The 11,383-nt window shown below is 37.5% G+C and overlaps 2 protein-coding genes across 4 annotated transcripts in view; one reads left to right on the top strand and one right to left on the bottom strand.

Annotated features, from left to right (window-relative positions):
• The window catches only part of LOC107843035 (probable DNA helicase MCM8), a 13,637-nt gene extending 7,100 nt beyond the window's left edge, over nt 1–6,537 (top strand). For all 3 annotated transcript variants that reach the window (XM_047396090.1, XM_016687170.2, XM_016687169.2), the window contains exons 7-17: nt 880–975; nt 1,163–1,315; nt 1,695–1,765; nt 1,848–1,966; nt 4,345–4,474; nt 5,023–5,074; nt 5,146–5,302; nt 5,386–5,560; nt 5,704–5,874; nt 5,965–6,078; nt 6,231–6,537. In XM_047396090.1, coding sequence (XP_047252046.1) covers nt 880–975; nt 1,163–1,315; nt 1,695–1,765; nt 1,848–1,966; nt 4,345–4,474; nt 5,023–5,074; nt 5,146–5,302; nt 5,386–5,560; nt 5,704–5,874; nt 5,965–6,078; nt 6,231–6,275 — 1,283 coding nt within the window. In that variant the 3' untranslated portion in view covers nt 6,276–6,537. The remainder of the gene's footprint in view (nt 1–879; nt 976–1,162; nt 1,316–1,694; nt 1,766–1,847; nt 1,967–4,344; nt 4,475–5,022; nt 5,075–5,145; nt 5,303–5,385; nt 5,561–5,703; nt 5,875–5,964; nt 6,079–6,230) is intronic.
• Nucleotides 6,538–7,023: 486 nt separating this feature from the next.
• On the bottom strand, nt 7,024–9,706 carry LOC107843034 (pentatricopeptide repeat-containing protein At3g09650, chloroplastic). The gene has a single exon (XM_016687168.2). It carries the CDS (start codon nt 9,443–9,445, stop codon nt 7,256–7,258), a length of 2,190 nt encoding a protein of 729 aa, XP_016542654.2. The 5' UTR covers nt 9,446–9,706; the 3' UTR covers nt 7,024–7,255.
• Between the last annotated feature and the right edge of the window lie 1,677 nt (nt 9,707–11,383).

The raw sequence follows: 11,383 nt of genomic DNA on the forward strand, positions 1-11,383 counted from the left end.
TTGAGGCCAAGTTAAAAGGCACATTTATATATTATGCCTTTCCTATTTGAACATGCCAAATTGCAATAAATAAATACCATCCAACACCACTGCATAATATATAAAGGACCGTATTCAAATGTACTGCATAAAAAGGTTTAAGAAACACAAAATAACTAAAGGCGGTAAAATAAGCCATTTCACAATTTAGCTGCATGTGTCCCCTCATAATGTCGATGAGTTATTATGTAGTAAGTTGATTCACTATACTAATGTATGAGAAGGCAGCATATTGTGATGTATTGTCTTCTTGAAATCCTGTATTGAGTCGGTGTGCTATTTCATACCTAAAAACAGAAGGGAAAGTTTTTCAATTCCTTAAGAAAACGTTGTACCTTGTCATTTGGGATCTTTCTGATATATCTCCTAAACCAGTAGATGACGGGGCCCTGTTTGGCCAACTGCCATCATACTACGATCAGCTCTTGAAATTGTCATTATAATGGAGTGATTCATATCTGAGGGTCTTTCCCTTCTTCAGAATTGCACTGTAGTTAGGCTTGTGAAGATACCTCATTTTTGTACCCTTTACTTTCTTTGTTTACTTGTTGTCATCTTTTTTCTTTCCTTTCCTACTTCTCAAGTGCTTCCCTGGCTTGCTTATGTGTCTTAAAACTCTTGCATTACTGTACCATGTGTTTTCATCTGGTAGGTATGCAATTCATGGAAAAGGGACACACATACTATTGAAACACTATCACATTTCTTCCTTTGTTTTGTTTACATTGTGTTTGGTGGAATTTGATTTGTTTCAATGAACTGTTTGAAGTGGTCATACTACGGGTACATAGATAGCTTGATCCTCTTTCCTCTTTTTTTCTCGTTTCTCTTTTTGTGTAGCGGGAATTACATTAGCGTTATTTGGTGGGGTGCGGAAGCATTCCATGGATCAGAATAAGGTTCCCGTGAGAGGAGACATTCACATAATAATTGTGGGTATGTGACTGTCTAGCTTGTCTTCTTTTGGTCCTGCTGGAAATAAATTTGGTAAAGCAGTTTAGTTTATACATTAGCATTTTTCACAAGCTAAAATATCTGTTCAGTAGTCAGGATTATCTGTTTATGCGAATATGTCATATACTTGTACAAGCTAACCTGATAGAGCTGGTTTCTATGTTATTAGGTGATCCTGGATTGGGTAAAAGTCAACTACTTCAAGCGGCAGCTTCCATTTCTCCTCGTGGCATATATATTTGTGGCAATGCAACAACTAATGCTGGTCTTACTGTTGCTGTTGTCAAGGATCCTTTGACCGGGGACTATGCGTTTGAAGCAGGTAATGGTCTCTTTTTCTTTTAGCGTGGGAATACTACAATTTGGAAATCCACCAATCAATTGTATCTTTTTGCAGAGGGTTATATTTAAAGCAATGTACTTTTAAAAAGAACACATAGGGAAACTAAAATGGACTAGTAATTCCTGTCCACATAATCATCACAGTTGAGTTTTTGTGACTGGGGGTTGTAATTCCTGCCCAAGTACTGTTATTTCATTTCTTTTTTATTGTAAAGACATAAGATTCCTATCTACTCCTTTTATTCCTTTATCGTATATCCCTTTTGCAGAGAAATTACACCTTTAGTCATTGCTTACGGTAATCATCTGAGTCCCATTATGCTTAATTATACCTTTTTGTTGCTTTTTGGCATGGTTAGGTGCTATGGTTCTTGCAGATCGTGGATTATGCTGCATTGATGAGTTTGACAAAATGTCTGCTGAACATCAGGTCTTTTTGTTAAATGGCTTATGACTGTCAACTGGTACTTCACACTTAGGATCAGGACGTAATTATTTTTTCATGACTTTAGGCCCTATTGGAGGCTATGGAACAACAGTGCGTCTCTGTTGCAAAGGCAGGACTTGTTGCAAGTTTGTCAGCACGGACATCTGTTTTAGCAGCAGCAAATCCTGTTGGTGGCCACTACAAGTATTATGAAAATATTTTTTAATCGCATGTTATGGATGATTGCTTGAGTTGATAATTGATGCCTTTAGATCACTTTTTTGGTTATGTGAGCAAGGAAAGCAGCCAAACACTAGATAATGCTGGATGTTATAAAAGAATGGTGGGGGGAGAATCCTAGCATACAACAAGTCATGCTATCCTCCATTTCTTAGGTTGCACTAGAGAGCTACCAAACATGAACACTTACATTTTAACATGTGTAAATAAGAAGTAACGTCTCTAGTTCCCTTCTTTCTATAGACATATGCTGGAATTGTTGTTCACATGTTCCTCAGTTCTTTATCATTTTCTGTCCATTCAGCTGCTAGAGAGCTCCTTATCAAATTGGCATCGCCCGTTTTATCCCAAAAGTGTTAGGAAAAGAAGTTCCAAAGTTGTCCAGCTAAAGAACAATGCCTTAACATATGAATACTGCCCTCCACCTTCTCACTACACAAAGCATTTACCCTTTTCTGCAAATATATCTAAGGCATGCATCATCGTCTAGCACCCAACAAAAACAAGCTATGTTTTAGGGGACTTTTGATCTCCGTGTCTTTTATAGAGCCCTGAAGGGGATCCACAAACACCAGTGATTAGCTTCGCATAACACATTTCTGAATAGTTTCCCCTGCTATGTACACTCAATAACTGATGTCTTTAGATCATAAAGCTCATTATTGAGCTGAAGTGCACACCAAGCCCTTCATAATTTTGCATCTTCGGTTAGGTGCTAGTTTAATGCTTATTTTTAACCTATTCAACCTATTATATCCATTCCCTTTTCAAGTTCCATGGGATCAAGATGTGCTTATTGGTAAGGTGTAATTAGCAGTGTAATGTACACTAACAGAGAGAAGAAAAGAAAGCAGCCACATACAACAAGTACGTTGTATGTTGTAAAGAAAGCAGTCAAGCACTAGATAATGCTGGACGTTATAGAAGAGGGGGGATCCCAACATACAACAAGTCATGCTATCCTCCTTATATACATTTCTTAGGTTACAGTAGAGAGCTACCAAACACGAACACATACATTTTAACTTGTGTAAATAAGAAGTTACATCTCTGGTTCCCTTATTTCCATAGGCATATGCTGGAATTGTTCTTCTCATGTTCCTTAGTTCTTTATCATTTGCAGTCCATTCAGCTGCCAGAGAGCTCCTTAACAAATTGGCATTGCCCATTCCCAAAAGTATTAAGAAAAGAAGTTCCAAAGCTGTCTAGCTAAAGAACAATGCATTAACAGATGAATACCGTTCACCTTCTCCCTACACAAAGCAATACTCTTTCTGCAAATATATCTGAGTAAGGCATGCATCATCGTCTAGCACCCAATAAAACGAAGCTATGTTTTAGGGGACTTTTGATTTCCATGTATTTTATAGAGCCATGAAGGGGGTCTGCAAACACCAGTGATTAGTTTCGTATAACACAACTGCGGAATAGTTTCCCCTGCTATGTGCACTCAATAACTGATGTCTTTAGATCATAAAGCTCATTATTGAGCTGAACTGCATACCAAGCTCATTTTGCATATTCGGTTAGTTGCTAGTTTAATGCTTTTTTTAACCTATTCAACCTATTATATCTATTTCCTTTTCAAGCCCCATGGTATCAAGATGTGCTTATTGGTAAAGGTGTAATTAGCAGTTTAATAATGTACAATACCGGAGAGAAGAAAACAAAAGTGACAATTGGTAGCTTGATGCACAATGAGGGAGATAGAATACAAAGGAAAAAAGAGTAGCGGCATGATTAGTAACTTCATGCACAACACGGGATATAGATTACAAAGCAAGAAAGAGTAGTCGCGTAATGGGCAGCTTGATGTACAACAACTGAGAATAGAAAACAGAGCAATAGAATTGAGCAGAGGCAAGACTAGGCTATGGCATAGATGGAGGAGATGAAGGGAGAAAAAAGATGGGGTAACTAAGAAGAATGGAAGCTAGGTAAGGAGAAAAAGAGGAAGGGTGGCTGCAGATGGCAGGTAACAGGAGGGGGAATAAGAAAAAGAAGAGAAGGAAGAATATTGGGAAGGTTCAAATAAGCGGGAGAGGAAGTATTGAGGCTAAGTTGAACTAGACTGATAGTTTAGCACTTGAGGTGGGGTTGGGGTGACTATGAAGACTAGAAGAAAACAAAAAGGAGAGAAGGAGCTGTGGGATGGACTGGTGATTGGAAGTGTAACACACGGGAGAAAGAAGATAGAAACAAAAAGAGGAGAACGGGGAAAGGAGAAGAATCTATCTCATATAATTATTCAAACTTAGATCATGGGAATACTTGCATTATCATATTGGTCTTTTAAAAGCTATTAATCTGTGGTGGTGGTAATGTGTTAAAATTTCTTGCAGCCGTGCAAAAACTGTGAACGAGAACTTGAAGATGAATAGTGCTTTGCTTTCACGATTTGATTTGGTGTTCATATTACTTGATAAACCTGATGAAGTGCTGGACAAGCGGCTCTCTGAGCACATTATGTCAGTAAGTGTCCTCACTCCTTTCTGCAAACGTTTGTTCAAATTGGAAATTTGATAAACCTTGTAAGAAATATCCAACTGTCGATAGCACTCGAATCCTTGTTTACTTTTGGAGACAATTAGTGTTTGCAGTAAATAATTCTTTTTTTCTTGACACCATCAGATATATGTGATCAATTTCCTTTTTGTTTTCTGCTTGAACAGTATGAAACACTACCTATATTCACTCATTCAATGGAGATAGCTCGTTGATGTGATCTTTGCTTTATTTGTGGTAGGATTAGGTGATCATTGAAAAAAGAAAATTAAAAAAATAAAAAGATAAGGTGATCATTGACCAACAAAAATGATCCCGCACTTGCTGGTTTTAGCATCATTTTCTTGAGCTTCTTCAAGGAAAAGGTCCTTTTTCTTTCATGCATCTCAACTTGTAATACAACTTGATTGAAATTTATCAGTTGATGCAGTTATATGGTTGTCATTTAGAATTTTTTCATGTGAAAAGTTGCATGAAAAAAAAAAGTTGCATGATTTAAAGCTTTTCCTTGTCAGCTTCATGCAAAAAGTGTAGAGGAGCCACCAGTCGCAAAACGGTTATGTACAGGTTTGCCCTTTGCCAACCACTATCACAGGGGAAAATATTTTTCTTTAATTGATCTTAATTTTTCTTTGTAGCCTCGCTGGATGTTAGAGAAATTGACATGAACACGAAGCAGGGTTCTTTAGTTGCAAGGCTGAGACTGGACCCTAAGAAAGACAGTGGTTTTGTTCCATTGCCTGCCCCTCTTCTCCGTAAATACATCGCTTATGCAAGAACTTACATATTTCCTAGGTTGTCAAATGTGCTTTCTTTTATGTTTGAGAGTTTTAGCTACTCTTTGAAATGTTTATTTATCTTCATGTCATTTGGTGCAGGATGACAAAACCAGCAGCAGAAATCTTGCAGAAGTTTTACTTGAAGTTGAGGGATCATAATATGTCCGGAGATGGTACACCAATAACAGCCAGGCAATTAGAGAGCTTGGTGAGGTTGGCAGGAGCTCGAGCTAGAGTAGATCTAAGAGAAGAGATAACGGAGCAAGATGCTTTGGTAAATTGATCGTCTCAGTAGTTGCTCATTTCTAAATCAGTTTGTAAACAATCTTACAAAAATCATTCAAGACTTGCTACAATCTTCATCATCGAATTTTGCTCTATTACGATGCCCTCAAATCATCTATTCTCAATTTTCAGGATGTTGTGGAAATAATGAAAGAGTCATTATACGATAAGTATGTTGACGAGCATGGATTTGTGGATTTTGGACGGAGTGGGGGAATGAGTCAGCAGAAAGAAGCAAAGCGGTTTTTGAGTGCCTTGCATAAGCAGTCAGAATTGCAGCAAAAGAATTGCTTTTCAATTTCGGTAAGCCATCTTTCTCGTCGTTCTATATTTCCCTGCAAAAGTACAAATGTAAGAATGGAAAAAATCCTGATAACAGTAGTTATTTTTCAGGAAATATATAGTCTGGCAGATCGGATTGCATTAAGGGTTCCAGATATTGACACATTCGTGGATAACCTTAATAGTGTTGGTTATTTACTAAAGAAGGGTCCCAAGACATATCAGGTATTGTGATGTCTGGTTTTTATATTTACAGGATAATCAAATTGCAATGAGGATCATCAAGTTTATATGGTTAAAGAGTTTCTTTGGCCATACTTTCCCCATCATCATGTGAAAATTCTCTTCAAGTGACATCTTGAATCATTTTCATTCAGGTACTATCTTCATCTTATTCACAAACATCAAGGTCAAGAGGATAGTCGAACAACACTAACGACTAAGGCCACGATTTCATGCATCATTTGCTTCTTTTCTAGAAGTTGTATGTGATTATACGCTATTTTGGAAAGAAAGTCCTGCCATTTTGGCTTCTTAATGTATTAATATGTTCTTTTCATGTAAATAGTCCTAATTATCTGACCTTTTGGTGATTCTGAAGAAATAAGCACATAATAGCAGGTGCCCTTCATGTAATCTGTGTAACGTTATTGCTATGTTACAGTTCCAGTTTTTCATACTTCAGCATGATTTGAGCAAACTGAATTAATGAAGATTTTGTCAACTCCTAGACATTCATGAATAAGGTGGAAAAAACACCAGGTGGTGTTCTTTTAACCGTGCTCCGACGTTAGTGCTAGAAATCAAATACGTAATCGATAGGAAATGTAGCCTCTCATTGACAATGTCAAATCATTTCCTATCCACTGAGAGGTGATGGTAGAGGATTGGTTATGTGTCCATGTGAACCTAGTAGTTTTTGCCTTGATCCAGCATATAGATTAAGAAATCCATTAAATATTATTATACAACAATTGATTGTGAATCCAGTAGGTCATCGTATGACTAAACTTCAAATTCTGAATCTGCCTTGTCTCTAGTCTCGGGGGAAAGTAAGTGAAGCATTATAACCCATTCAAACTAACTTGAGTTTCTCCTTTACCAGAAGCTAGAACAAGAATCATATGATGTGCAAAGTAATAATGGAAGAAGAATTGAGCGTAGGCACTGTTACTGGAACTTTTGTGATTGTATACAACTCATCAAGTTTATAGCACATAAAAGTACAACTTTTGAACAATATATAGAATACACAGTATGGTTAAATCAGGACTTCATTACATTAAAAGTCCTGCCATCCAACTATGTAGAAAGCTGTATCTGATTATTCGAAATGTATAAAACAACAAACTTTCAAATCTATATTCAAGTATAATATGTATGTTCTATAACCTGATCCATATTACTCAGATCTGTATTCATCTTCAATTACCGAATCAAGACGCCACTCACTTCCGTAATAGGAGTTGGGCAATCCCAACCAGAACTTGAATGCCTCAGCTGCTCGTTTTCGCTCCTTTCTCCTGTCCTGTCTAGCTCTGGACGCGTGCTTACTAGTAAACATCCTTGAATGCATCTCAACGTAGATCCTAGTGAACTTGATCTTATTTGGTGCTATCCCATGTTGCTCCATACAAGCAACAATCTCCAAAGCTTTCCTGAAGAAAGCTGCCCGGACACATATATCTGCTAAAGTATCTAGCAGTCCTTCATCCGGTTCCAATGGCGGGATACCAGAAGAAGGATTAGACTCCTCTCCGTTTCCCATTCCACACCTCTGCCTTACTTCATTCCAAAGCAAAAGCGCTTCTCCCGGCCTCCTAGCCAAAGCAATTCCATTTGCAAGACTGCCATAAGTAGCCACATTTGGGTAGAATCCGTTTTCTTTGATCCTCTCAATCACATTCTTTGCTTCCTCGACCTTTCCTAGCTTTGAGTATGCATCTACCAACATGTTCCAAGCGACCAAATCAACCTTCACTCGAGGGTCTTTAAGCATCTCATCAAACACCTTGTTAGCTAGCTTAGCCTGACCAGACGAGGCAAAAGCTTTCATCAAAGTGGTGTAACTTACTTTGGTCGGAGCAATACCTCTCGCTCGCATCTCATTGAAGTAAGAAAGAGCTCCTGCACTGTCATCTACCAATATACATCCATCAATGATTGTGTTATAAGAAACCACATCAGGCTCTATTCCAGTATCAATCATCTCCTTAATCAGCTCTTCCGCCCTGTCAATATGCAGCTGCTGGCAATATCCTTTGATTAAAATATTGTAAGTGATTCTATTAGCAGGGACACCAATCCTGACCATCTCGGCCAGCACTTCCCGTGCCCTATCCATTAAACCTTGCTTCACAAACGCAGAAATAACCGTTGTGTAAGTAACATGGTCCGGGTGGCTCTCACTATCTCCTAGATGCCTCATCGCCTCTAACATCCTCACCATATCCGTAACACGTCCTGCATTCATATAACCTTTCATTAAAGTCGTATACATCCTAGAATTCGGTTCAAACACTCGAGACAACTCTGGTGGCTCATTATCTCTCCAATTAACAGAATTCGGAAGCAACTTATCAAACACATCATTATCATCCAAACACACCTCGTCCACATTACCCTCTCTTAAAATCTTACACAAATCCCTCCTCCCTTCCCTCATTGCCTGAACCACCTTTTCAGCAGTAACCAAATCACCAAAACCAACATAAGCAGCAACAAGAGACTGAAACGTCGACATACACAAAGGAATTCCCTTCTCAATTATCCTTTCCAATACGAAAGCAAGCAAATCCTTCCTATCACCTCTAGCACAAAGCTTAATCATCACATTATACGTCAAAACATCCGGCTCACAATCAAACTCCCTCATCTCATCAAACAACTCCAAGAACCTATTTTTATCACCAAGATTAGCACAAGCATTCAACACAGCATTATACGCGGCTGTATCAGGCCGCGTATGTTTAACCATATCAAGATCACTCAACCTACGTACCCTTCTAATAACACTACCAAATAACCTCAATGCCTCAATAGGACCATCATCACCAGAGTTAGCAAGTCTACTAACAACAGAACTCCATGCTTTAACATGAGGTAAATAACCAGACTTCAACATTGACTTAATAATTGAACAAGCATAAAGAACATGTCCACCTTTAGCTGCAGCACTAGCAAGAAGCCCCAGAGAGTTCGCGTCAAGACGATGAAGCTGGCGCTCATTGCGTAGACGTTGGATGATTGCCTGAGCACGTCTGAGGCTGACAGTTGAGTTTTGGTAAGATAACTGTGAAACTAAACGGCTAAGGCAAGTGGGGTTGGGCAGTTCTTGATTTTCAAGATTCTTGGTGTAGTACAACCAAGCTTCATCAGTTTTTCTTTGTTGTAAAAGGGTCAAAAGGGTGTTGTTTGGAGAGGTTAAAGATTGATTCTTGGAGGTTATTAAGGAAGTGGGGATGGGTTGAAATGGGCTATTTGTAGCTTTACATGTGATGGTGGAAGGGGAGGAGAAGTTGAAGAGGAGATTTTGGGAGAAGGGGGAGGGGGGTGAAAGGGGGGTGGGGGTGGGAGGTAGTAGAGTTGTCATGAGTTGTTGTACATTTGGGAATGGGAAAGAGGAGAAAAGGGGAGGGAGAAGTAGTTTGAAACTGGGGGAATAGGTGATAAGGTGGTGGAGATGGGGTGAACTACGTATGGGGTTTTAGTGGGTGGCTCTTGTACTTTCTCCTTTCTTGATTTCATTTTCTTTTTGGTGGGGTGGGGGTGGGGTGGGGTAGCGGGGTTAAAAAAATTCTAGAAGAATGGGATATTTTCTCATTTTTTGTGCTTTTTGAAGTGTGAATGAAAGGTGCTAAATTTATTTTAATGATGAATCATCAAAAATTTTAGAAGATTGCCTTTGAAGAACTATTTGTGGGTAATTAGAGTCTTGCTCTGATTTTCTATCCTTTTTTTTGTGGGTTTGGGGGGCGTGGGGGTGGCTAGGAGGTTAAAAAAATTTCAGAAGAATGGGATAAATTCTCATTTTTTTTGTGCTCTTTGGAGTGTGAATGGAAGGTGCTACTCGTAGGGCGATGAAACGTTATTCTAATGATGAAAACGATCGAAATTTGAGAGATCACTTTTGAAGAAGTGTTTATGGGTAATCAGAGTTTTGCTTTGATTTTCTCTATCTTTTTGTTCTTTTTGGAGTGTGATGGAAGGTGCTACTATCCTTAGCGCGACGAAAGGCTATTTCAATGATGAAAAAAATCGGATACTTAAGAGGATCACTTTTAAAGTAGCGTTTATCAATGATCAAAGCCTCACTCTAATTTTCTCATTCTTTTGTTCTTTTTGGAGTGTGGAGGAAGGTACTATCTGTAGGGCAGTGAAAGATATTTCATTGACGAGATTCTCCCTTGGAGAAGTGTTCGTCGACAATCGAAAGTCCTACTCTGATTATTCATGGGGCTTACTAAATCCAATTTATAAATCCACAAATAAAATGTTGTTTGTTTCCTTTGCTCAAGTCATTTTGCCTTAAATTCTATTTTCGACTTAGGACATGTTTAGATTAAGACATTTTTCGAATTTAATATGGATTAATTAAAAATGTGGTTGATATTACCTGTGTTGCTCGGACTCTTAAAAAATATCAACAGATGTGTGTTGAATTCTCTAAAAGTATGTGTATTTTTCGAGAATCCGACACAATTGTTTGGCAATCATTTATTGGGTGATTCTTGTGCTTCCCCCCTTTCATTCTTGATTTCTTTAGTTTTGCTTTTTAGAAAAAGAAAATTCTACACTGGCATATTTTTCTCTTTCTTTCTGTTCTTTTTTTTTGGAGTATGGGGTGGATGGTGCTTTCAATTTGAAGAATGTCTGGATTAAGACACTTTTTGAACTATTATAATAGAGCAAATGAGAGTGTGGCTAATACGTGATAAAAGAAGAACTAGCCACACTTTATGAAAGTGAAAAGAAAAGAGTTAATTTTAGAGTGAGAGAGGCTCAACCAACAAAAGTTGAGTGAGTCTCCACTTGACAAGTGGAAATATAGGTGCTGATTGACTTTGTCCTACACTTTATCCGTCTTTATTCCATTTTCTCTCTTATTTTTTTCCTACTTCCTTTGTTTAATAATATTTGTTCACTATTAATTTGATATATCATTAAAAAATAATTTATTATATCATGTTTGAATATCATAAATTTAGTTCTTTAGTAAAGAAATTGAGTAAGATGGATAAAAATGAGTAAAATATTATTGATTTTTTAAACTGAACATCTATTGTTAGACATATATTTTTGAATAAAACATGAATAAGTATTGTTGGACAACGGAAACAATAAATTTGATTGTATTTGATATATTTTTTTGTAAAAAAGATTTAAAATAATGTTAATACATGAATTTACTTAAATAAAACATGAAAAGTGAAAAATGAGTTGAAAAAGAAATGTTATAGCCCATTTTCTAAATTTGGATAGAAAATGAAAAATGATAATTAATGTAATAATATTTTGTATGTGTCTCTAT

This window comes from Capsicum annuum, chromosome 9, assembly GCF_002878395.1.
Source record: "Capsicum annuum cultivar UCD-10X-F1 chromosome 9, UCD10Xv1.1, whole genome shotgun sequence".
Lineage (NCBI taxonomy): Eukaryota > Viridiplantae > Streptophyta > Magnoliopsida > Solanales > Solanaceae > Capsicum > Capsicum annuum.

Coding starts and splice junctions, on each gene's coding strand:
- LOC107843034 (XM_016687168.2), bottom strand. CDS start 9,445: ATGACAACTCTACTACCTCCCACCCCCACCCCCCTTTCACCCCCCTCC.